General features: G+C 65.5%; 2 protein-coding genes across 4 annotated transcripts; both read left to right on the top strand.

Moving 5' to 3' along the window:
* Nucleotides 1–3,217: 3,217 nt before the first annotated feature.
* On the top strand, nucleotides 3,218–10,160 carry LOC311213529 (AP-3 complex subunit sigma-2). 2 transcript variants are annotated; one of them, XM_084293572.1, is made up of 6 exons: nucleotides 3,218–3,586; nucleotides 3,866–3,957; nucleotides 4,048–4,159; nucleotides 5,561–5,632; nucleotides 8,763–8,870; nucleotides 9,588–10,160. In XM_084293572.1, the coding sequence occupies exons 1-6, from the start codon at nucleotides 3,518–3,520 to the stop codon at nucleotides 9,717–9,719; spliced, it is 585 nt and encodes a 194-aa protein (XP_084149698.1). In that variant the 5' UTR covers nucleotides 3,218–3,517; the 3' UTR covers nucleotides 9,720–10,160. The 2 variants fall into 2 exon arrangements, with proteins under 2 accessions (XP_084149698.1, XP_084149699.1); XM_084293573.1 differs by having other exon boundaries at nucleotides 3,227–3,586; nucleotides 9,591–10,155.
* Nucleotides 10,161–11,123: 963 nt separating this feature from the next.
* Nucleotides 11,124–20,223, top strand: ANPEP (alanyl aminopeptidase, membrane). 2 transcript variants are annotated; one of them, XM_084293734.1, is made up of 21 exons: nucleotides 11,124–11,357; nucleotides 14,290–15,239; nucleotides 15,437–15,579; nucleotides 15,656–15,792; nucleotides 15,870–15,996; nucleotides 16,140–16,294; nucleotides 16,368–16,481; nucleotides 16,646–16,789; nucleotides 16,908–16,973; nucleotides 17,124–17,189; nucleotides 17,380–17,552; nucleotides 17,651–17,727; nucleotides 17,846–17,979; nucleotides 18,062–18,117; nucleotides 18,213–18,360; nucleotides 18,496–18,587; nucleotides 18,769–18,876; nucleotides 18,955–19,122; nucleotides 19,197–19,337; nucleotides 19,483–19,564; nucleotides 19,810–20,223. In XM_084293734.1, the coding sequence occupies exons 2-21, from the start codon at nucleotides 14,611–14,613 to the stop codon at nucleotides 19,957–19,959; spliced, it is 2,910 nt and encodes a 969-aa protein (XP_084149860.1). In that variant the 5' UTR covers nucleotides 11,124–11,357; nucleotides 14,290–14,610; the 3' UTR covers nucleotides 19,960–20,223. The 2 variants fall into 2 exon arrangements, with proteins under 2 accessions (XP_084149860.1, XP_084149861.1); XM_084293735.1 differs by lacking the exon at nucleotides 11,124–11,357 and adding an exon at nucleotides 12,475–12,574.
* The last annotated feature ends 5,129 nt before the right edge of the window (nucleotides 20,224–25,352 follow it).

The raw sequence follows: 25,352 nt of genomic DNA, 5'->3' as shown, positions 1-25,352 counted from the left end.
CCCAGCCAGCCACGGCTCAAGGCCATGGCCCCTGGAGGAGGAAAGCAGTCCCAGCTGACCAGAGATTGAAGACATGGTGCTCACAGCAGCCTCCCAGCCTCAGCCAATCAAAACCCACAGACAGCTTCACAGCCTCGGGTAATGGCATCTTGAACAAAACAATGATGTCAGCAGACGCACAGCCCCAGGTAACCACAATGCGCGGACACGGTGCTTGCAGCTGTCTTGCAGCCTCAGCCAACCTAAACCACAGACATGATTCTTCAAGGGCCTCTCAGGCTCAGCCAATCAGAACGCAGGGGCATGACCAGAAGGTGAGGAGAGCAGCCTCAGCCAATCACAGCTTGCGGACACGATGCTCCTGGCAGGCCCAGCCAATCAAACAGCACAGACACAGCTCATCAGCAGGCTTGTGGCCTCGGCCAATCAGAACGCGCAGACATGATCCTTGCCACAGCCTGACATTCTGTGCCAACCACAACGTGCAGACGGGATCTCCAGCAGCCTTGAAGCCTCAGCCAATGACAAAGAGTGAACGTGATTCTTCTGCAGGCTCACAGCCTCAGCCAGTCACAACTTGTGGACCTGATCCTTGCAGCAGCCTTACAGCCTCAGCCCATGGTGTTTTGTGGGCACAATTCTTCAGCAACCTCATAAGCTCAGCCAATCACAACTCATGGGTATGATTCTTGTTTCAGGTTCGCCACATCAGTCAGTCAGAATTGGTGCACATGATGCTTGTGGCAGCCTCACAGGCTCAGACAACTGAAAAGTGCGGACATGATTCTTCTGCAGGCTCACAGCCTCAGCCGATCAAAACTCCCAAATACAATCCTTGCAGTAGGCTAGCAGCTTCAGCCATGCAAAAGCAATGGACATGATGCTTGCAACAGCTTCACAGCCTCAGTCAGTCAAAACTTGCAGACATGGTGCTTACAGAGGCCTCTCCACATCAACAGCCAAAAGCTGCAGACACGATCCATGCAGGGGCCTTGCGACCTAAGCCAATAAAAAAGCATGGCTACATTCCTCAGCAGGCTTGCAGCCTCGGCCAATCACAACACAAGGACTTGAACTGCGTGAGGAGGATAGCAGCCTCAGCCAATCACAACTCACGGCCGTGATCCTCGCAGCAGCCTAGCAGCTTCAGCTAAACCACACTTGCAGACATGAGGCTTACAGCGGCCTCACAGCCTCAGCCAATCAGAATCTGCACACGTGGCTCCATCTTGCAGGCTCAGCCAATCACAACTTGAGGACGTGATTCCTGCGGCAGCTCCTCATGCTCAGACAATGGAGTCTTGCAGACATTGTGCTTACAGCAGCCTCTCCGCATCAATCAATCAAACCATGTAGACATGATCCCTGCAGTGGTCTTGAAGCCTGAGCTGATGAAAAAGTGTGGGTATGGTTGTTCAGCAGGCCTGCAGCCTCAGCCCATCATAACTCAAGGACACAACATGTGTAGGGAATAGCAACCTCAGCCAATCACAAGCTGCGGATATGATCCTTGTAGGAAGATGCTAGCCTCAACCCATCAGAATATGTGGTCACCATCCTTGCAGCAGCCTGGCAGCCTCAGCCAGTCAAAGAGCACAGACACGGTTCTTCACCAGGCTCACAGCCATCAGAACTGGTGGACGTGATTCTTGCAGCTTCTTCACAGCCTCAGATCATGGCATCCTGTGGACATGGTGCTTACAGCACCCTCACTGCATCAACCCATCAGAACATGCGAACATGATTCTTACAGGAGCCTCACAGCCCCAGCCACTCAAAATCTGCAGACATGATTCTTCAGCAGCCTCAAAGCCTCAGCCAATAAAGACCGATGGACATGGTCCTTGCAGCAGCCTCACAGCCTCAGCCAGTGGTGTCTCGCGGACCTGATTCTTCAGCAGTGTTGCAGCTTCAGGCAGTCACAACTCAGGGCCACGGTCCTTGCATCAAATTTGATGCACCAGCCAGTCCAAGCTCATGGACACGGTGCCTGTGGCAGCCTCTGTGCCTCAACCAATCACAGTGTCCATCCTGCCTGCTGTGAGGCTGCCCATAGCTGCCTCAGCCAATCACCTCTCACCGATGTGATCCGTGTAGGAAGGTGTCAGACTCATGGAATCCCAGAGCGCTTTGGGTTGGAAAGGACCTAAAAAAATATCTAATTCCATCCCCCCCCCCACCATGGGTAGGGCCCCCTGCCCCCAGCCCAGGCCGCACCCAGCCCTGTCCAGCCTGGCCTTGGGCACTGCCAGGGATGGGGCCCCCACAGCTCCTCTGGGCAGCCTGTGCCTTTGCCTCACTGCCCTCTGAGTGAAGATTTTCTTCCCTATATCTAATGTAAATCTCCTCTCTTTTAGTTTGAAGCCATTACAAGCCAGTGGCCACTGATGAGGTTTTCTCTGGTGAAATGGGCATGGGTTGTTCCTTTCTTCACCCTGCCCTATGGGGCATGCGTGCTTCATTTTAGGTGCTTCACTCTGGTGTCACCCCAGTGACAAGCACAGTGCTGGGGCAGCTCTGCACCCATGGGTGCTGGTGGCCCCCTCCTGAAGAGCCCGGTGTCCTTTTGCCTGGATCTTTGCCATCTTTCCCCTCTTCAAATCAGCAGCGTTAAATCTGGTCACAAACGAGGTTTTTATACGAAGGCTGTACCAAAGATGGCTTCTCAGTACCCAAGGTTATTTTATTCCCTTTTCCCACCAAGCAATGATGTTTATGTTCCCGTCTGCCTCTTTCTTCCACCGCACAGCGCACTGGATCCTTCTCGCAGCCCTTGATGTCCCTCCAGCCGTGACTGCCGGGCCATCCCTCTGTGCCGGGCCATCCCTCTGCCGGGCCCGTGCCCGTTGTCTCTGATGTTCGGCTGGGGAGGGCTCCCAGCAGCTGGCACTGCGGGGGCTGCTCCTCCCCGGGACCCAACGGGCCGCGCTCCTTCACCGCTCTCAGAGTGGCTCAGCACGGGGGGGTCGCCGCCGGTGGCCGCCCTCCGGGGGGCTCCCGGCCCCGCGTGCCTGGGGGCCGGTACCGAAACGGGGGGGGCGGGGCGAGGAGAACCGGGCCCCGCCCACGACCCCCGGAGGGCGTGGCCAGCCGCAAGGCCCCGCCCAGGCGCCCCCTCCCCGCCCGGTCGCCGTAGCCCCGTGGCGGGGGCGCCCCCTGGCGGCGCGGTCGGGAGCAGCTTCGGGGGCCGGGGCCGTACCGGGCCGTACCGGACCGGGTCGTGCCGGGACGTGTGGGACCGGGCCGGGCCGGGCCGTACCAGCCCTGGGTCGCCCGCAGGGGCCCAGCTCGCGGCCAGGGGGAGCGGCTGCGCTCGCAGCCCGTGCCGCGGGGGGGGGCCGCGAGTTCCCGTTGAGCCCTACCGGGGCGGGGGCGCGGGGCCCCCGGTTCTCTGCCCGCCGGGCCCGGGGCCGCCCCCCCGCCGCGTTTCCGGGGCGGCTGAGGGGCTTCCTGCGGGGGGGGCTGCGGCCGCCGCCGGCCCCGTTCTGCTTCCGGCGCGTCCCGGGCAGCCGCCGGGATGATCAACGCCGTGCTGGTGTTCAACAACCACGGCAAGCCGCGCCTCGTCCGCTTCTACCAGCACCTGGTGCGGGGCCGGGGCCGGGGGGCGGCGGGGCTCGGCTGGGGCCGGGGGCCCGGGGCGGCGGGGGGCGCGCGGGGGGAGCCGGGTGCGCAGCCCGATGGCACGGCCGGGGCCCGTGGGGGGTCCTGGGCGGCGGGGGGGGGCTCCGGGCTCTGAGCTCCGAGCTCCGGATGTGCCCCGTGCCCTCCCGGCCCTCCCGGCCCCGCCGGCCCCGAGCACCGCGGGCGCTCCGCGTGTCCCCGGGCCGCCGTTCCATGGCCGCCTGCCCCCGGCTCCCCGCAGGCGGAGGAGGTGCAGCAGCAGCTCATCAGGGAGACCTTCCACCTGGTGCTGAAGCGCGATGAGCACATCTGCAACTTCCTCGAGTGCGGCAGGTAACCGCCTGCCCCCGCCGAGGGGCGGCCTGGGGGGCTCAGCCCCGGCCCCGCTCCTGCAGCCCCTCGCCCGTCCCCGTGTCCCCGCAGCCTGTTCGGCGGCGCTGACTACAAGCTGATCTACCGGCACTACGCCACGCTCTACTTCGTCTTCTGCGTGGACTCCTCCGAGAGCGAGCTGGGCATCCTGGACCTCATCCAGGTCCGTCTGCCGGGGGACCCCGCTGCCAGGGGGTGGCCGCCGTGGGTGCGGGTGCTCAGCCCCTGGGTGCCTGGGCAGAGACCCTCGCCCGGAGCAGCTGGAGGTGCTGTGATGGGCAGCGGGCGTTGCCGGCAGCGGGGACAGAGCAGGCTCTTGCTCTCCCTGAGTTGTGCCCAGACCCTTCCTCCTGGGCTGGGTGCTGGCATGAAGGAGCTGGATGCTGTGCACAAAGGCCATGTCCCAGGGCAGCGCTGTGCCCGCACTGGGTGTAGCTGTGGCAGTGCTGGGGACACCCCTGGACCCCGAGTTGGGGTGCTGGTGCTGGCAGGACAGCGGTGCCCAGGTCCCCGGGGAGCCCGGTGCTAGCACAGTGGCACCAGCACCAGGTGTCTGTGCCCTCAGCCCATGCCTCCTGTAGCAGCACCAGCTCTCTGCTGGGCCAGGAGGGCTGCCTTACCCCCTGCGCAGTCCCTGCTGGCTGCCTGGCCTCCTCAGCCTCCCCATGGTGCTTACAGGTCTGAAACACGCCTGTGCATGGAAGTGACAGAAGCTGCTCTGTGAACGCAGCCAGACCCTTCAGCCAGACCCAGACCGTGCTGCCAGGTGCTGCACGTGTTGGCTGACATGGCTTAGAGCTCACCTGTGGGGAAACACTGGGGGAAGTGCACCTCAATGAATGTATTAGTGTGTTTTTAAATCATGTTCAAGCCCTGCGTGGGCTTCTAAAGTGACCCTTGCTAAATCCAGTAGAGGCACACGTGAGAGTGCTGGCGCAGCAGGCTGTGGGAGGATGCGTGCCGTGCCCGGATCAGCTGCTGGGACTGCGCAGTTCCCAGAACTCGGCCCCTTTCAGGCGGTTCCAGCCGGCTGCAGGACGCCCCGAGCACGCTGACCAGCTCTTGTCCCACGTGGCTGCAGTGGATCCAGGCACCAACACCTGGGTTTCTCCCCCATAAAGGCCAAGCTCTGCATTTCGGTGCAGTTGTCCTTGTGCCAGGCCCTTTGAGCTTGGCCCTGGGTCAGATCCCTGCACCTGGATGTTCTGGGTGCCAAGGGCAGGAACAGGAGACAATAGCAGCCGGGTACAGAAATCTCTTCAGGGGAAGACTGCCTCTTGTTGTCCCAGCACCATCAGGCAGTGCCCGTGTGAAAGGCGTTTCCCTTGCCTGGCTGTGCCCCATGCAGGTCTGCGCAGCCTGCTCTGTGCCTCCCCGTCCCCCAAATGTCCCTGGGCCACAGCTCCCAGGGAGCCTCGGGCTGGGCGGGTGGGGTTGTTTGGGGCAGGTGGGGTTGTTTGCCCTGGTTAGGCTGTGAAGAACAATCTGATGGGTTCTGGTCGGGGCTGTACCTCTGTGGGTCCTGCTCTGCTCTGCACTGACCTTCCCTTTCCTCCCCCCTCAGGTGTTCGTGGAGACGCTGGACAAGTGCTTTGAGAACGTCTGCGAGCTGGACCTCATCTTCCACATGGACAAGGTGGGTTCCTGGCTTCTGCCTGCTCCCCCAGCGCGTTCCTTGCCAGCCCCTCGCTGCAGTGCCCATGGCCCCGAGTGCAGGGCCTGGCTCAGCCCAGGGGCCGTGCAGGGACTGCCACGAGCTTGGGGCTGCCGTGCCCAGAGTGAAACCCTGCTGGGGCCGCGTGCTCTGCTGCAGTGTGCTGGGGCTCTGTGCCTGAGGGCTGCTCCTGGGGGCTGCCCCCGGGCAGCAGGCTCCGTGCCGCGGCTTTGCTCCTCACCTTCTACATGGGACGGGCGCTGATGGGGCTGTGCCTGGCTCTGGCTGCACGTGTGGGTGCTTCACCTCCTCTGCTGTGCTGCAGGACACCATTTGGAGCCTTGTTAACGTTTTGGGGGAGTTGCAGGGAAAAAAAAAAAAAAGCAACAATGGAAGTATTTGGAATACAAAGTGTTTGGTAAACTTTCATTTGAGCCACAACCTCTAATGTTTCCTCTTCAGCTGGACAGAGCCTCTGGGCGGAAATGTCTTCTCTTTGATCGTCTCCTAGATGGAGCTGCAGATAGCAGGGTCTGTCCTTAGGGAAAGGAGGGTTAGTTGACGTGTGCTGGACTTGTGCTGCTCTTGATAAGGCTGTTCCTGCTTTCTTGGAGACAAAACATGCCAACAAAAAAAAAGGAGTGAAAAATCGATAAGGCTGTAAAAATGTTCCCTTCCTGTTGGTGATTCCAACTTAGGAACTGTCTGGCAGAGAAACAGAACTGGCAAGTGTTCTTAGGTGACCTAGAGCAGCTGAATGTTCTAGCAGCTGGTTAGGTAAGACTTTGACTTTATTATTTGACTGGCTGTAAACTTTTAAAGATGTTACAAGGTTGATTATTTTGTCAGCAAAAGTGCTCTTATCAAAGCAAACAAAAGAAGAGGGAGAGTAAGGATGATTGTAAGAGGAGTTTTCAGGGAAGAAGTGATGTCAGCCACTGAAATCTGAGGCCACGTCTTGGGTAGGGGGAACTTTCATTTGTTTGTTTGTGGCATGGCCGAGACCTGGCAGTTTTACCCTGAATCAGCAACCCGCAGGCCGGAGAGGTTGCCCTCTTGCTCGTGCACTTAGCCAGCAGTAGCACAGAGTGCTCTTCCTCCGAGCCCTTTTGCCAAGCTAAGAGTTCAAAGGCGAGAAGTCAGGGAGGGCTTCTGATAGGGACAGTCCTGGTCCTGGGCTCAGCTTTCCCCAGGCTCGCTTGTTTATATCCGGTGCTGGGCTCCCTTTGTTTCCCAGCCTTGACTTTGGTCCTTGGCCGCTATCAGCCTGCCCTCCTGTTTGGCCCTGCTGTCTTTCTGTGTTTGGCATTTTTCTGTTTCTTGGAGGTTGGGCACCCGCTGTCCAAGTGCTTGGTGGTGGTGCAGTGCTGGGGCACACGGCCGTGCCCGCTGCTCTCCCCGCTGCCCCTCACGTGCCCAGGCAGGGCTGTGTGAGGCCGGGTTCCCCCTGCCACCAGGGGAACAAAATCCACACACATTTTGTGAGTCCCTAACTAGAAGCAGTGTGGAATTAGGCTGACACCAACTGGAAAATGCTGGTTTGCTGAGCAGAGACGTTGGCTGAGAACGTGCTGAATGCAGCGGGTTCTGGCTGGGGCAGCAGCACGAGGTCCATGCCATCAGAGCCGTGTTCGTGGCCCCTGGCCCTGCAGCGCGCAGCCGGGTCTGCGGCTCCCAGGCACCAGGGGCACGTGTGCCTTTGGGCTGTCAGCTGTGGCAGCAGCGACCTTAGAGCTGTAGGGATCCCCCGGTCCCAAGGGGAAGCTGCAGGCACAGAAGTCGTGGGGAGGCCCTGAGGAGGGTGCGGGATGGGGTGGCCTCGCTGCCCAGCCCCTGCGCTTTGTGCCTCGGAGGAGAACGTGAGCTTTGCCCAGCAGCTGTGAGCTCCTGGGGGGGACGTGGTTAGTTCAGGAAGCCCTGTGTTCAGTTTGGAAAACAAAAGGTTGTTGGGATTTCTGCCCTGCTGGTTTAGGTCCAATTTGGACTGAAGCCAGATCTTGAAGGAACAACATTTCCTGCATCCCAGATGCTCTCGGGTTGCAGGGAGCTGCCTGCGCCGTGCGGTTTGGGGTGCACTGGGGGTGGGTGCGAACCAGAACGGTGCTAAGGGGGGTGCATGGAGGTAGCTGGGCTGCCGGGGTGTCTCGGGCAGGCTGGGCTGTGCCGGGCCCTCGCTGTGCTGCTGCCAGGCTGGTCACACACCATGGAGCTCCTGGTACTGTCAGATCCAACAGAGGGGCTGTGGGGGCATCGGGCCCGTGGCTTGCACAATGCTGGATTTTCCCCTCCTCGGGGAGGGGTTCTCGGTATTGTTTTGTTTTTCAGTGCATTGCTCTGGCAGTGTTTGTCGCACAATATTCGCAAGTGCAATCAGCCCTCATGCAGCCATAAAACGATGTAATAACTTAACAATCTTCCAGGAATAGCATATTTTGCGGAAGTATCCAAAGAGCCATAAACTCGTTATCTGTGCTGGATGGTGCTGGAAGCTGCCGACTCAGCAGGGAATGTGGTGCTGTGCAGGTTGGCATAGCCAAAGGTGTGTTGCTGCAGCACAGCATGTCCCGGCCCACCTGCAGTCCTTTTATCTTGTTTTCCTTAGATTGCCAACCAAGATGGGCATTGTCCAGGGCGGTGTTTGTGGGGCATTGCCGGCGTCCCGGGGCTGGCGGGAGGCAGCAGCTCACAGCTCGGGGACTGCTCCGGCTTGTCCTTGGGCCTGGGTGACCCAGGGGAAGGAAGGGGACTCTTAACAGTTTTGTGCCTTGTGTGTGTGTGCCACAGCCCCATCTTTTCTAATGGAAAGCAATGAAGCTGGGCTCTGCCTCTGGCCTGGCTTTCACTGGGAGGAAGCGGCGTGCCTGGAGGCTGCGGGGAGAACCTGGGCATCCGTCAGCGGATGAGGCTGCCCCTCTGTGAGGACAGGGCTGTCCTCTTGCCCTTGGAGCTCTGTGTGCGGGGCTGTCGGGCCCATGCTTTCTGGCTGAGAGGAGGAAGGAGCTGGGTTTGCCTCCAGTCAATGTCATCCCCATTGTGGCTTCCACACCAGCTTGCCCCTGTGCCCCTCTGGCACAGCCACGGGCTGGGTTCGCAGCCTGCTCTTTTGTTCCAGGTTCACTACATCCTGCAGGAGGTGGTGATAGGCGGCATGGTCCTGGAGACCAACATGAACGAGATCGTGGCGCAGGCAGAGGCCCAGAACAAGCTGGAGAAGGCGGAGGTGAGTGGCGATGCTGCAGCTCTCCGGTGGGGCCTGCAGTGGGGACAACTCGGGGGTCTGGGGGCATGGGGAGATGTGCTCAGGTGTCAGAGTGGGGCAGTGGGAGGGCAAAACGTGCGCTTGTGCGAGGGTCTGGTGTCCTCCAGGCCACGACGTGGGTGGGCAGCGAGTGGGGGCTGCCTCTGTGGGGCGAGAGGAGCTGGCACGAGCAGGGTGCCCCCAGAGGACCCGGCCTCTGCCTGTGTGCATCCCTGGGGAGAGGGCTCGGGCAGCGCCTCCCCAGCTGAGCTCCATGTTTGGGAGCACGGGGAGCAGCCCAAGCACGGCTATCACCGTTCCTGTCAAGGTTAATAACGTGAGTCAGTGAAAAGTTTATGGCCCCTGTTTGCACTGTCATTGCGAAGATGCGGCCGTGATGTGATAGCAGGGAGTGAAACGCGGCCCCGGCCTCAGCAGATAGCGTGCTGTCAGCGGCGCCTGAGCCTGGGGGAGGCTGCGGTTTGGGTGTGGGCCCTTCCCGGCAGGCTCGGGGCTGGGCTGCAGGCACTGGGCCCGTATGTGCTGCGTGTGCTGCGTGTGCTGCGTGTGCTGCGTGTGCCATGTCGCAGGCGCTGGGCTCTGTGTGCTGGGCTCTGTGTGCTGGGCTCTGTGTGCTGGGCTCTGTGTGCTGCCCCGCAGGGCAGTGGGGCTGAGCGGTCACCGCTCCCCTCTCGCCAGCAGGGAGGCCTCTCGGCCGCTCCGTCCCGCGCCGTGTCGGCCGTGAAGAACATCAACCTGCCAGAGATCCCTCGCAACATCAACATCGGAGACATCAACATCAAAGTGCCCAGCCTGTCCCAGTTCATGTGAGCGGCCCGAGGCGAGGAGGGACCACGGCCTGGGCTCGCTCTGGCAGGGGGTTGCCGGTGGCTGCTGGGCTCCCCGTGCCTCCCCGGGGCTGGCAGAGGGCAGAGAGCAGCGGTGGGACCCGATGAGAGCGGAGCCGTGTCTGTCACCCCGGGCTGAGCCATGCCCTCTGGCTGCCCAGCAAGGGTGGCTCTTCTTCCTCGCCCTCCCTCCGCGGTGGGTGTGCAGCCTCTCCTCTGTGCTGGGCAGAGCCGGGTCCTGCCTCTTCCTGGGATCGTTCCTTGCAAAGCCACCCCTGTAGCTGATGGCTCCGGGAGGAGCCGTAGGTTGTCCTGCTTCTCTGCCCACCCTGGGCTGGACGGCTCCGTGCCCACCCCTGGGCCTGGTCGGGGTGGCAGGGGGGCACCCCCTGGGCAGGGACACGGTGTTGGGGGGGAGGGCGTTGGGGAGCTGTGCGCTGCCTCCGGGACCCCTGCCAAACGCTGCGGGGGGACAGGGGGGATCAGTCCACATGCCCCTGCTGCGCCCAGGACACGTGCATGCTGAGAGCGTGTCCTTCCTCCTAATAAACCACTGTGAGAACCTGTGTCTGGTGGCTGCTGCTGGCCTGGCTGCATGGGGATGCGGGGCTGGGGGCTCTGTGCAGCTCTGCCTGGGGACTCCTGGCTGGCAGAGGCTGCTGGAGGGGTGGTGGGGCCCCGGGGTGCTGCCCGCTGGGTGCTGCATCCATGGAGCAGATGGGAGCGTGGAATGGCCACACTATGGGGCTGGGACAGCGGTGTCCCCTGCTCAGGGCCTTGGGCAGCTGGGCCCCCCAACCCATGCCCTCCCCGCTGCCCTCCTGCCGGCCTCCCTGCCTGCTGTGCAGCGGAGCATCCCCGTCCCTGTCCCTGTCCCCATCCTTGCTGTGGCTGGGTGCTGGCGAGGAAGGGAATGAGGCAGCCACATCTCTGCTCAGTGGTGCCCCGTGCCCCCAGCTCCCCCCTGGCCCCCCAGCCACCAATGTCCGGGCTGGCGCGGGGGCCCCTTCCTGTCCCGTTTCCCTCCCGCCCGCCCCGGGCCAGCTGCGCTCCCGCGGGCTCTGCCTCCACTTCCCCTGGCAGGGAAACGGTGACTCTGCTTGGAAGGAATTTTCCTGCTGTCTCCCCTCTCTGCAGCTTAACCCTTCCCCAGCTGCCCAACGTACGCCCCAGCAGCTCGTGAGGTCACCGAGCTGGGCAGCCGTTTCTTCATCGCTGCCAGCCCTCCTCCTCCTCCTCCTCCTCCCAGCAGCCGCCCGAGCCACGCGGTGGTGGGACGTGTCAGGGGTTGGACGTGTTGGGGTGGGACGTGTCGGGCTGGGATGTGTCGTGGGCTGGGGCAGGGCAGCGAGGGGCTCAGCGCGGTGCCGCCGTGCTCCAGGCAGCCCGGGTGCAGGGGGAAGGGGGCGATGGGCAGGCAGCCCCGGCTGTGCTGGGCCGTGCCCGTGCTCCAGCCCGGCGCTGTGGTGGTCAGCAGCGCGTGCCTGGCCACACGTGATGATGAGCAGCTCGGGCACCTCCGGTAACAGCTCCGTCCTCGCCACCCTTTCCTGTGTCCCACCAGAGCTTCAGCCCCGTGGGTCTGCACGACGCCGAGGGCCGTGGAGGCTGCTGCGGCTGGGTGAGTCCGGCTGCTGCTCCCTTGTCCCCCCTGCATGCAGGGCAGGGAGAACGGGATGGGCCAAGCTCCCTGCCCTGGCCCCCACCCAGGAGGGCTGCAGCCCTGAGCCCAGCAGCGTGGGGACAGCCCCGGCTGGGATGGGGCAGGGGTGGCCGTGCAAGAGGAGAGACCTCAGGGGAGACCTCGCTCCTGCTGCCTGGGGCAGAGCTGTGGAGGCGAGAGGCAGAGCTGGCCCCCAGCCCCTTGTCCCTGGGAGGCTGCTGGGGGCTGGCCTGTCCCTGGCCAGGCTTTGGCACCGACAAGTTCCTGGGTTCCCCTGAGCTCAGCCGGGGCTTGCTTGTAGGAGAACGTCCCCCGCTCCGGCCTCTCTCCCTGGCGGTGCGGTGGAGGGCAGCAGGACGGAGCCTGGCATGTGCCCAGCCCTTCTGCAGGCACCTGCACACCCTCGACAGGAGTGTTTAACCTCTCCCTGCCACGGACAGGGTGAGACTTCTCCCCTGGCCAAGGAAATCCTGCAGGGACGATGTTCCTGGGGTGCCCGGGTGCACTGCGTGCCGAGGGGCGCACAGCCAGGCTGTTGCTGCTGGCTGGTGGTGGCTTGTCCCCTGGTGGCTTGTCCCCTTCCTTGCCACCCCCAGGGATGAGTGTGCTGGCAAAGGCTGGCATGAGGGAGGGGACACTCAGCAGGGTGCTGGGGGGCTCTGGGGGCAGGGCAGGCAGAGGCATTTTGTCCCTGGCAGCGGGGCATGGGGGTGCCCAGGCTGCGCAGGGCCGGCAGGCAGCCTCCTCCAAGCAGTGCCTTCCCGATGGGGCAGCGGTGGCCGAGGTGGGGCCCGCAGCTCGCTGGCATCCCCGTCTGTCCTGGGGGGCCCCGGTGTGCCCAGACCTGGCAGCGCCTTCCCCAGGCAGCGGTGCCTCACCCTGTCCCTGTGCTGGTGCTGTGCCGGACAGCCCTGGCGCCCCGGCTGGGCTCTGTGCCGCGGCCCCCCTGCACCATGCCGCAGCCCCCCAGCCCTCCGGGTAGGGGCGGCCAGCAGCACAGGGGTTAAGGTGCCGAGGAACGGTTCAGGTTACTTCCCTTGGAGCACGAGGAGGAAACTTTCCTTCCTACTGGTGCCTGAACTAGCGGAGCAGAGAGCCCAGGCAGGGCGCCTTGATGGCAAGGGGGCAGGCGGGAGCCCCGGCGCCTGCTGCACCCCACGGCTGAGCGCAGGAAGGTGGGTGCTGGGCAGACCCCGCAGCCGCTGCTCCTGGGGCTGGGGGCCTGCCTGGGGCACCCGTGGGCTGGGCTGGGGGACCAGAGGCTGTGCACACGCAGGGGCCACAGCGGGACCGTGGCGTGTGGGATGGGGTTTGGCGGCGTGCTTGGGGCTGTGGCGCTCATGTGCGTGGGGGCTGCGGAGCACGCATGGGATGGAGGGGCTCCGGGGGTGTGAGGGGTTATGGAGTGGGCGTGCGGCTCAGGAGAGCTACGGGGAGCAGGGAGCTGCGTGTGCACCCTGGGGCTGGAGGTGGTGGGCAGGGAGCACCCCACACCGCTGCCCGCCTGTGCGCTGTCTGCAGGGACCCGTGTGGAGGTGGGGGCTCTGCGGGGAGGCTGGGGGCTGCGTGCAATGGGGAGGGGGAGATGGAGCAGGGGGTGGTGTGGGGCGGTGCAGGCGGCCGTGCCGGGCTGGGAGCGGTGTGTTGGGGGGCTGCTGTCTGCGGGTGAGAAGTACGTGGGGTTGGGCACTGGGGTCTGCATGGGGGAGCCGGCTCTGCAAGGACACAGAACAGTGGAGGGCGTGCGGGGCCCCCCCAGTCTCCAGGGTGCCATCACAGCCATGGATTGGGGTATGTTGTTTCCTGATCCCAGTTCCCAAAGCAGAGTCAGGAGCCTGGCTGTGCTACAGGGGGTGGAGGCTGCCCAGACTGCGGGGCCGGTGGGGCTGTGCAGGGCAGGGGATGCCGAGGGACGCTGCAGCCTCCCAGGGCTGCTCTGCCAGCTGCAGTGATGCTGGGTGCATCTGGGTGCTTATGGGGACAGGGCACGGTTCCCCAAGGACACCTCTCACCCTCTTCCCCAGTCTGCCCCTTGCCCTGTCGTGCCAGCTGCCAGCAGAACCAGCCCAGGTCAACACCACTGAAGGAATCAGCTCCTGGGAAGTTTCTGTTCCCAGCGTGAGATGCAGAGCGTTTCCTCTCCCCACCCCACCCCACCCCACCCCACCCCACACGGGGACTTTACTCCTTTGCTTTCTGCTGTGCCCGCAGAAGCCTCTGGCAGAGGGCAGTGGGGCACGGCCTGGGGGGGCTGGGGCTGCTCTCCCATGAGGGCAGAGCCCGGGGGACAGCACACAGGCGATGTGTGTGCCCCTGCTCCATGCACCAGCACGTCCAGCCCCGGCACCTTTGCTTGGCTCCCAGCCAGGGCCCCCGCTGGGGAGTGCAGGCGAGGCTGAGCCCCCGGAGCCCCCCAGCTGTGTGCTGTGTGTTTGGGACCCCCAGCTCGCCGAGCACGCAGGATGCTGGGTGCCCTGCAGCCGGCCGCAGTGGGCACGTGCCAACCTCTGCTGAGTTCACGGGGCTGGAGTTTGAACTCCCAGTGCACTCCAATTAACGCAAACCTGGACTTTGAGAGGGCCGTGGGCAGGGCAGGCTCCCCTGAGCACGGTCCCAGGCTTCCAGCCCTGCACCACTGCGGACCCCCGGGCTGCAGCACTGCACCCTCCTGCTTCTCCCTGCCGGTGTGGGGAGCCCCGGGTGGCTGTGCCCGTGCCGGGGGGCCGACGGTAGCTCCCACCCCTCAGTGCTTGCAGACCCTGCCACTTGAGGGTGAACGGTGCGATGCTGAGCACAAGCCTGGGCTTGGTACTGGGGCTGCCTGCCTGCCCTGTGGCAAGGCGGGGACGTGGTCACCGGCTGTGACTCAGCTCTGTCCCTCCTTTTGCAGGGCCAGGCCAGTGCCCGGGAGGGACGCCAGGAGCCCTGGCCTGTAGCTGTGCCCCCTCCCGTGCTGCCCATCCCTGCTGATGTAATCCTGAGCTCCCGGTTTCGCCCCAGCAGCGGCAGCACCTGGGATTAGTGCTCCTGCGAGGCTGGGAGGTGGGCGGGCAGAAAGCTCATCCCAGGGGCTTGTCACCACCCCGAGCCTCAGGGTCGTTTAATCCTTCACCCATTAACTTGGACTAATAAACCCTGGGGGAGAGAGAGGCTAAAAGCCGTGCCTGCCGGGCCGAGCGTCCTCTGTGAGCGCAGCTCCTGCAGCCCCGCCATGGCGGCCGGGTTCTTCATCAGCAAGGCCGTGGGCGTCGTGTGCATCGTGCTGGCCGTGGGGGCTGTGGCCACCATCATCGCGCTGTCCGTGGTGTATGCCCAGGAGAAGAACAAGACAGCGAGCTCTGGCGGTGACACCACCACCACCACCACCACCACCACCACCACCACCACCACCATCACCTCCTTGGCTCCTAACGCCACCGCTGCCCCCAACAACCCCTGGAACCGGTGGCGGCTGCCAACAACACTGAAGCCCGAGTTCTATGACGTGACCCTGCAGCCCTTCCTGAAGCCCGATAACAACAACATGTACATCTTCAAAGGGAACAGCAGCGTGACCTTTACCTGTGAGGAACCAACCGATCTCATCATCATCCACAGCAACAAGCTGAACTACACCCTGCAGGGGGAGTTCCACGCCTCGCTGCGGGCGGTGGACAACTCTCAAGTACCTGCCATCACCAAGACCTGGCTGGAGACCACCACCCAGTACCTGGTGGTGCAGCTGGACAGCACACTGCAGAAGGGCAAGAGCTATGTACTCTCCAGCATCTTCACGGGGGAGCTGGCTGACGACCTGGCGGGCTTCTACCGCAGCGAATACGTGGAAGGAGATGTCACCAAGTAGGTGGGGGGCACGGCGGGGAGGTGGCTGTGCGTGCTGGGGAGCCCGTGCCCTCATGCACCGTGGGCGCAGGGTGCTTCTGCATGCCACCCTGAGCGGGCAGGGTGTGGGGTGAGCGGGGGGACCCCGGCTCCCTGCAGGGTGCAGAGGGGGCAGAGACCCCAGGCGCTGGGGTGCTGACAGGGTTTTCTCGCAGGGTCGTGGCCACCACACAGATGCAGGCACCCGATGCGCGGAAAGCCTTCCCCTGCTTTGATGAGCCGGCCATGAAAGCCAACTTCACGGTCACACTGATCCACCCCTCCGACCACAAGGCGCTTTCCAACATGCCCGTCGCGAGTGAGTGGGGCAGGGGGAGCCCGGTGCCGGGGTGGGCAGGCAGGTGAGCTGACCCGCGTCCCTCTGCTCCTCGCAGGCACCCAGGCGGTGAAGATAGACGGCGAGAACTGGAACATCACCAGGTTCCTCACCACTCCCAAGATGTCCACCTACCTGCTGGCCTTCATCGTCAGCCAGTTTGACTCTGTGTCCAACACGTCGGAGGAGGTGCTGGTAAGCTGGGCACGGGCGCCCTGCACCCAGGGCAGAGCCCAGGCAGCGCCTGAGCCCGGCACCGTCTCTCCTCTCAGATCCGCATCTGGGGCCGCCCCCAAGCCATTAGCGAGGGCCAGGGTGACTACGCGCTCCAGGTGACTGGGCCTATCCTCAACTTCTTCGAGCAGCACTACAACACGGCCTACCCGCTGCCCAAGTCCGGTGGGTGCTGGGGCAGCCGGGGCACGGGGACCAGGCTGGCAGAGCTGCAGCCATGTGCGGGTGGCTGGGTCCTGCTGCTGGCTGCAGGGCAGGGGACCACTGCTGCTGGAGCAGTGCACTGACAGCACCCCTCCATCCCCCAGACCAGGTCGCCCTCCCCGACTTCAACGCGGGCGCGATGGAGAACTGGGGGCTGGTGACCTACCGGGAGAACTCGCTGCTCTTTGACAGCAACTACTCCTCCATTGGCAACAAGGAGCGCGTGGTGACCGTCATCGCCCATGAACTCGCTCACCAGGTACCCGCCGGTCCCCCTGCCCGCCCCCACTGCTGGCGGTGCCTGGCTGACACGGTGCTCTGCTCCCCGGCAGTGGTTTGGGAACCTGGTGACACTGAGGTGGTGGAACGACCTGTGGCTGAACGAGGGCTTTGCCTCCTACGTGGAATACCTGGGCGCCGACTCAGCGGAGCCCACCTGGAACATTGTGAGTGCTGGGGCCGGCGGGCACGGGCATGGGACATGGGTTTGGGTTGTGGGGCTCAGGCACGGGCACCTCTTGCTGCCCGGAGCCCCAGGGGCTGCCCCGCTGCACGAAGGCCACTGGGCCTGAGCGGGGCTGATGCGGGTGCCGGCGCTCGCCCCCTGCAGAAAGACCTGATGGTGCTGAACGAAGTCTACACCGTGATGGCGACCGATGCCCTGACCACATCCCACCCGCTCTCCTTCCGCGAGGATGAGATCAACACCCCAGCCCAGATCAGCGAGGTCTTCGACACCATCGCCTACAGCAAGGTGGGAGCTCAGCGCACACCAGCCCGGGGCGCGAGGGGCTGGGAGCGCGGGGAGCCGGGGCAGGGGCTGCGAGGAGGCACGGGGCTGTGTGCCTGGGTCTCACATGCTGTGTCTGCAGGGAGCGTCGGTGCTGCGGATGCTCTCCGACTTCCTCACTGAGGACGTGTTCAAGGAGGGGTTGCAGGTGAGGACCTGTCGGTGCCCGGCTGGACACCGGGCCCCTGTGCGGGGTGGGCGGCTTGGCAGGCAGCCTCTTGGAGGCTGGTGCCTCCCTGGGCGCCTCCACCTGGGGTCTGCCCCTGCCCACGAGTCTCCCCCCGCTGCTCTCCCGCAGTCCTACCTCCATACCTACGCCTATGGAAACACCGTCTACACAGACCTGTGGGAGCACTTGCAGAAGGTATGAGGGAGGTGTGCTGCTCTCAGCTGCTGCCTCAAACTCCCCCAGCCCCTTCCCTGCTGGGGCTGGGCAGGATGGGGTGCTGGGCGCTCGGCGAGGGAAGCAGCACCTGCTGAGCCCCATGCCACCAGCCCCTGTGTGCGGCCAGCCCCCGTGGCACCAGGGACCCACAGCCAACTTTTCCCCGCAGGCTGTCGACAACAAAAACGTCACGTTGCCCGGCAATATCAGCACCATCATGGACCGCTGGACTCTGCAGATGGGCTTCCCCGTGGTGACCGTCGACACGAGCACTGGCAGAATCCAGCAGAACCACTTCCTTCTGGACCCCACCTCCACAGTGGAGAGACCCTCCGATTTCAAGTGAGTGGGGCTGTGAGAAAAGTGCCGGGGGGGCACAGGGGGACCGGGGGGTGCAGAGGGTGAGAAACTTCCCACTCTCTTCCCGTTCCCTGGCACAGCTACACCTGGATTGTGCCCATCACCTGGATGACACCCCAAACGAGCGGCAGCAGGTACTGGCTGGTAGAAGTCTCAGGTACGGCGCTGGTGGGGTCTGGCGGTGGGGATCTTGCTGCCATCTCCCCTGCCCTGCTGGGTTTCGGGGCCTCCCCAGGTCACAGCAGAGAGCAGACCTCCCTCCTCTCCCCTTCCAGACACCAACTCCAGCTTCAAGGTGAACGGCTCCGACTGGCTCCTGCTGAACCTCAACGTCAGCGGCTATTTCCGCGTCAACTACAACCAGGAGAACTGGAACCAGCTCCTCCAGCAGCTCTCCAATGACCACCTGGTACGCGGCACTGGGGGTGGGCGCCTGCTCCCCGCACCCCGTGCCAGGGCTACCCGGTGACACCGGCTCTGTTCCCCCCCAGGTCATCCCTGTGATCAACCGGGCGCAGATCATCGACGATGCCTTTAACCTGGCCAGGTGAGCAGCGCGGCAGGGCAGGGATGAGAGGCACAGGCAGCAAAGCCTGGTGGCACGGGGTTGGGGATCTTCACGCTGCCCTGTCCCTGCTGCAGGGCCAAGTACGTCGACGTGACGCTGGCCTTGAACACCACGCTGTTCCTGAGCCAGGAGAGGGAGTACATGCCCTGGCAGGCGGCGCTCAACAACCTGAAGTACTTCCAGCTGATGTTTGACCGCAGCGAGGTGTTCGGGGTGATGAGGGTGAGCTGTGCTGCCTGCCGGGGGGTTTGGACCCCGCGTCTGCAGGATGGGGACTGAGGGCTGGGTCTGCACCCGGGGCTGGGGTGCGAGGTGCTGCCGGTGCTGCCCCGCACTGACCGCCCGCCTGCCCTGCAGAGTTACGTCCAGAAGCAGGTGAAGCCCCTCTTCGAACACTACAAGAATATCACCAATAACTGGGCCAACGTTCCCCCAGGCCTGATGGACCAGTGAGTGTCGCACGGCTCCGCTGCCTCGCCAGACCCCTGGCATCTCCCCAGGCGCAGCGGGGTGCTCACCCCCACGTGTGCGGGGAGGAGGCGCAGGGTCCTGCCCGTGGCCTGGCACTGGCCGGCTGGTGTCTGGCTTCCACGTGCCCAGCCCCAGCCCCATGGGCTCCTCTCCTTCCAGGTACAATGAGATCAATGCCATCAGCACAGCCTGCTCCTACGGCATCCCTGAGTGCCAGGAGCTGGCCACCAGTCTCTTCCAACACTGGCAGAACACCAGCAACAACATGTGAGTCCCTGGGGTGCCCCCACGGCCGGGCTGGGCACGGCGAGGGCTCCCTGTCTGAGACGCCTCTTTCCCCTGCAGCATCCACCCGAACCTGCGCTCCGCCATCTACTGCAGCGCGGTGGCCACGGGCGGTCTGGAGGCCTGGAACTTCTTGTGGGACCGGTTCCTGGAGGCCCCCGTCGTGTCCGAGGCCGACAAGATCCGCGCGGCTCTCGCCTGCAGCACTGAGCCCTGGATCCTCCAGCGGTGGGTGCAGGGGCCCGGGTGAGGGCCGGGGCTCTGCTCGCACAGCCCCTCACCCGGTGGCTCCCCCCCCCCAGGTACCTGCAGTACACCATCGACCCCACCAAGATCCGCAAGCAGGATGCCACCTCCACCATCAACAGCATCGCCAGCAACGTGGTGGGGCAGTCCCTGGCCTGGGACTTCATCCGCAGCAACTGGAAGCTTCTTTTTAGCCAGTGAGCACCACATAGGGACCGGGGGAGGGCAGAGGGGCTGGGGGCATCGGTGGGCTGCCTGTGCCCCCGGGCTGGGGGCTCTGTCCCTTCCCCTTGCTTGTGCAGCCCGCAGCCCCCGGCTGAGCTCCCCTCTCTGCTCTCCCAGGTACGGGGGTGGCTCCTTCTCCTTCTCCAGTCTGATCCTATCCGTGACCCAGCGGTTCTCCACGGAGTTTGAGCTGCAGCAGGTGAGGTTGGGCCCCGGCAGGGTCTGTGTGCTTGGGTGGCTGCCCCCCAGGCTCCCCGCGGCCGGGTCCATCTCTGTCCTGCCGCACCTTGCAGCCCCGGGGAGGGGGCGGCTGCCTCTGCCCCTCGTATGGCCAGGGGTCTGGGCAGCCGCTGCCCTGCCCTGAGCTGCCCGGCCCCATCGGGGGGGAGGATGCTCGCCGCGGGGGTCCCTGCACCAGTTCCAGCCCCTCTGTCCCCCCCGCAGCTGGAGCAGTTCAAGGCAGACAACCAGGACATCGGCTTCGGGTCGGGGACTCGCGCCCTGGAGCAGGCGCTGGAGAAGACGAGGTCCAACATCAACTGGGTGAATGAGAACAAGGCGTCTGTGCTGGCCTGGTTCACGGAAAACTCCTGATAACCGCGCCTGGCCCCGCACACCTTCCTGCACGGGGCAGGCGTGGGGCTCGGCACGGCACTCGGGCCCCCGCTGCTCTCGGTGGCCACACTGGACACTCGCCCGCTCCGGCCCCCTCCTGCGCCCACCCCAAAGCGCTTCTGCCCGCGCCCCCGGGGCCGGCCCGGCCGCATCCTCTGCTGCTGGTGATGGGAAGGGGCCGCTGCCCCCGGCAGTGCCTGGCACCTGAATGGTGGGCAGGGACGGGTGAGGGCCGGGGCTTGTGCCAGGCCTTAGCTCTTGTAAATAAAGGGACGCATGGGAGCTTGGGCACAGGCTGTGGCAGTGGGGCGTGGGGGACACGGGCTGGCCCAGGGGGCTGACGGGGGGTCAGGCAGGAAACGTCCGGGACCCTGCAGAGCGCGAGGGAGCGGGGAGGCAGAGCCCTGGGCGTTAGGAGCCCGGTGCTAAGTGGCTCTGGGGGCTCTGCGACGCCAGCGCCCGGCCCCTCCGTCTGACGGCTGCGTGTGAAGCTCTCCTGCTGCGCTCCCGGGGGGGCAGCACGGACACGGCAGCCTGCGAGCCTCGGCCCCAAACCCTCCCCTGGGGCTTAGGCACAGAGAAGGGATGGGACGTGGTGGGCAGGGGGGCAGCGGGGCTGGGGAAGCCCGGGGTGGGGGTCCCCTCCGTCACCGCAGCTCGGGGGGCGTTTGGGGTGGGCTGGGACTGGGCGTGATTGGGTGTGGGGAGGCGATGGCTGAGCTTTGTCCCTCCACAGCCCCCCCTGGGGTGCCCCAAGCTCCTTCCCGTGCTGGGGCACAGCACATGGGATCCACACAGTCACGAGGCAGGGCAGCGCGGTGCTCAGCAGCTTTAATGAGGAGCCCTTCCCCAGCACCCCACGGCGCTCCATGGCACTGCTGCGCCATCCTCCCCCCCCCCCCATTCTTCCTCGCCGGCCGTGGGCACGGGATCAGCTCCACCACCCCCAGCACCGTGCTGGGGCGCTGCTGGTCAGGATGGGGGCTCCAGGAGTGTCGGAGGAGAGGAGCAAGTCCGGGACTGGGCTGCCGAGCTGTGCAGAAAGAGCTGTCAGGGGAGCTGCGTGCGACACCACTGTGCCCCATGCCCTGTGCCACGCGGCCTGGGCTGCCTCTCCAGTGGGCTCCACTTCTTTCTGCCCCCCAGCCCCCCAATTCAGTCACCCCATGCAGCCTCCCCAGTCATGGCACACGTCATTGCTGGTGCACTTCTGCCTGCACTCTGTAGGAGCATCCCCCCATCCCGTCCCCATCCCATCCCATCCCCATCCCATCCCGTCCCCATCCCATCCCATCCCCACCCCATCCCTATCCCATCCCATCCCATCCCATCCCATCCCATCCCATCCCCACCCCATCCCCATCCCATCCCATCCCATCCCATCCCATCCCATCCCATCCCATCCCCATCCCATCCCATCCCATCCCATCCCATCCCATCCCATCCCATCCCATCCCATCCCATCCCCATCCCATCCCATCCCATCCCATCCCATCCCATCCCATCCCATCCCATCCCATCCCATCCCCATCCCATCCCATCCCATCCCACCCCTCCCTGGGCTGTGCTGCCAGCCTGCTGTCCCCGTGTGGCATGGTGCAGGAGCAGAGTGGGGAGGGAGTTGTGCGTACCTGGGAGCCATGCGTGGGGGGGCCAGGGACCCCTGTGGCCGTTGCTCCTGCCCCAGGAGGCCGGGCAGGGGCCGAGGGTTCCAAGCAGCAGGAGGGAACTGTCCCGGGGCCTGTGGCTGCTGCACAGCTCCAGGGCGGCTCCAGCGGGGTCACTGCTCCGAGGCTGCACAGCGGTGAGGACCAGGACCCCGAGACTGAGCCAGGGGTCCCGTGCAGCGCCGGGGGGGTCTCCAAGGCCGGGCCATAGGAGGGTGACCCCCAGGCCCCCGTCCCCACGTCGGGAGCCTCCTGCAGCGCCAGGGGGGGCTCCATCACGGGGGGTGACCCCCACACCCCCATGCCGGGGGGCGAAGCGTCCCGCGGGGCCGGTGCCGGGGGGGGCTGGCAGCAGCCCAGGCCCTGGGGGCAGAGGGGGCAGTGCCGGGGGGCCGCCCCCCGCCGCCGGGCCAGCGCCTCCTCGCTGAGCCCCAGCAGGGCCGAGAGGTGGGCGATGTAGCGGATGGCGAGGCGCAGGGTCTCGATCTTGGTCAGGCTCTGCCCGGCGGGCGCCAGCGCGGGCGGCAGGTAGTGCCGCAGCCGGTGCAGCGCCTGCGCCAGCCGCCTCATCCGCAGCTTCTCCCGCTCGCTGGCGCTCTGGCGAGGGCCCCCGGGACCCCCGGCACCCTTCCTGCCCACGCGGCCCCCCCACCGCCCCAGCTCGGCCCCGCCGCACGGTCTCTGGGCCCGCAGGGGGCAGGGGGAGGCGCTGGGGGGCTCCGCAGGCAGGGCTGGGGAGGCGGTGGTGAGGTTGCCGAGGCGGTGCCGGAGCAGGGCTCGTCCCACCGGGGGCTGCAGGCCCTGGGGCAGGAGTGGGGCCGGGGACCCGGCCATGGCTGGGGTCCTCTCTGCCGCCCGCGTCTGGGGGCACCCCGGCAGCCCCGGCTTTATGTGGGTCCGGGGTGCGAAGTGACACCTTGGTGGCCACCCGGAGGTGTCAAAACCTACAGAGTGCAGGCTGGGGCCGGACCGGGAGCCTGGGAAAGCCAGACCCATTTGTGGAGGTGTCAGTTCTGACTCCTCTGGCCCTTAATTGGCACTGCCCGGTGCTGGGAAGTGTGCAGGGACCAATTCACACGGTCGTGAGAGATGCTAACGTGCCGAGCAGCCCTGCCAGCGCCCGCGCCGCCCGGTGCTGTGCTGCGAGGGGCAGCGGGGACTTGAACTTCTCCCGCAGGACACCCCCGGCATCCCCCCGCTGCCCCTGCCCCTCTGCACTGCTCCCAGCTCTGAGCTCTGCGTGTCCTGGGGGCGCTTCCACCCCCAATGAGTGCCGCGAGGGGCAGGAGGACGCAGGGGTGCCCCGCCAGGCCGGTGTGTCTGGCAGCCCCGTGTGCCCCCTTCCTGGTCGAGGCTCCTGGCCCCCGGCCCCCAGCCCTGGCTGAGCTCCGTCCCTGTGCCCTCACCACGGCTGCCCCGCAGCGCTGCGCTGGGGGGGGACCCCAGCTCCCCCAGGGAGGGGTCGTGGGCGCTGCCCCACGGGGGGGCTCTGACCCCGCGCCCAGCGCTGCCGTGGCACAGCCGCGCTTCAGCACTTGTCTAAACACGGAGGGAAGTGGGAAGTGACTGCCCAGCGGGGCCGCAGAACTCATTACCCAGGAGCTCATCAGCTAATGAGAAACAGGAGGGGGTCTGGGAATGGGAGGGAAGCAGGGAGCAGGGGGGAGAGCTGTGCAGGGGGACATGCAGGGAAGGGGCCGTGCCCCTGGCTGTGCCCATGGGTGCAGAGCCCTCTGCTGAGCACCCCTCTGCGCTCCTTGGGCCGGAGCCCCCCGCTCCCCCAAATGCGGCTGAGCACGGAGAGGTGCTGTGAGCCCGTGTCGGCTGTGCCCTGGCACGCTCGGACCTTGGACGGGGCAGCAAAAGGGCATTTCCTCCAGCGAGGGCAGAGGGGTCAATGACTTTAACTCCCCCGCGTTCACCTTCTATTCCTGCAGCGTCTGCAGGGAGATAACTGCGCTTTTAGTGCCGGTGGTGCCAAGTTGGGGTGGTGCGGGCGATGGGAGGCGGTCACCTGGAGGGGCCTCGGGGTGCAGCAGGTGCCGGGGTGCCCTGCAGCGGGGTGCCCCTGAGGTGCTGGGCTGCTGGGGGTGCCCTGGGGTGCTCCGAGTGGCACCGGGGCTGGGCACGAGATGAGCTTGGTGCAGCGGGGATGGAGGGGGGGGAGCGCCTGTCGTGGCAGTGCTGGCACCGCCGAGTGCCTGGGCATGGTGGGACCCGCACAGCGTGGCTTTTATGGGGTGGAGATGTTCCTGCCCAGACCCTGCAGCTGCCTGGGGTCTGGCTCCGGGTCAGTGTGGTGAGGAGTGGGGAAACGCAGGGACCAGCAGTGACCACTCAGCAGGACTTAAATTTATGTCATCGCCTCCATGCTGCTGCTTTTCCGAGGAAAATCCCATGATTTTCATGTGACCTTTGGGAACCAGGAGCCTGCTCGTGACAGCGCTGCCTCACCCGGCCCCATCGCCTGGGGAGGGTCAGCCCCGTGCCCCGCTGCTGGCTCCATGCCCTGTGCCCGGCACTGTGCCCCCTGCATGGGGGCGGAGGGGCCTTGAACCCCGGTGTCTGGGGGCTGTGCACCCCCCGTGTCCGGGGCCATGCACACGGCTGCACCCCGTGCTGCTCACCCCAGTGCACGGCCAGGCTGTGCAGCCTGAGCTTCGGGGGCAGAGTGGCGGGGGGCTTGCAGCCCTCGCTGGGATGCAGCTCTCCCCCCTGTCTGCCCCGGGCTCTCTCCCTGATCTGTTTTCCTTCCCGCGGCAGTGCTGGGTTTCCCTGGAAACCTTTACACCCGCAGGGAGCGACCCCTGCACAGGGCCTGGGAACGCGGCGGGGGGCCCCCTCCCAGCCCCCGGAGCCCCCGCCAGTGGCCGGGACGGGGCTGCGTGTGCCGGGAAGGGCCAGGGACCCGTGGGGCTGTGCTCACTGCCACCACCCCTGGGTGCTGCTCCCAGCGGGTGGGGGGCAGCACCTGGAGACTGGGGGCTGGGACTGGGGGCTCAGAGCTGCTGCAGGGTCTGGGGGAGCAGGGAGGGGTGCGGGGGGCGGCACAGAGCCCCCACGCTGTCAGTCACAGCACCGGGGACTGCCGGGCACCAGCCCCTGGCAGGAGCTGAGTGGCTCTGCAGGCGTCAGGGCTCATTAGTGTGAGCATGTGAAATGCCATCAGCCAGGGCTGCGGGGACCTGGCCAAAGCCCGCTGCCGTGGCTGGCATTGGGGGGGGGGGAGCGGGGCCTGGCCCCCAGCCTGGCCGCTCACAGGGGAGGGGGGTGCAGGTGGGACGGTGCCTGGGGTGCTGTGCTGGGCACCGTGCTGCTCGGGGACGTGCTGGGGACATGGGGATGGGCTGGCCCTGGTGTGACTGCACCTGCACCCCCCTGGGGACCCCCCTGCAGACCCCACAGCACACATTCTGCTGCTGCTGGCCCTGCTGCAGGGCCCATGGGGGACCCAAGCTCACAAGGACTCCTCCAGCCGGTGCCGGTGCCGGTGCTGGGTGCGGGATGTCGGGGGGGTGGGCGGCACAGAGCAGCCTCACACCGCTGGGGTAAAATTCATCACCCGCGTGTTCAAAGGCTGGCTGCGCTTGGCCCCCCCCCGGCCTTTGAAGTGCTGCCGACGCCGGCCATGGAGGTGCCACTTCACACCTCCGGCTCGGCATAAAGCCCAGGCACCGGGGGCCGCCGACACTCGGCCCCGCAGCC

The sequence above is a fragment of the Netta rufina genome (assembly GCF_964035555.1).
Source record: "Netta rufina genome assembly, chromosome: 11".
Classification (NCBI taxonomy): Eukaryota; Metazoa; Chordata; class Aves; order Anseriformes; family Anatidae; genus Netta; species Netta rufina.
The sequence above is the reverse complement of the archived record's forward strand: the minus strand, read 5'-3'. Positions and strand labels throughout refer to the sequence as shown.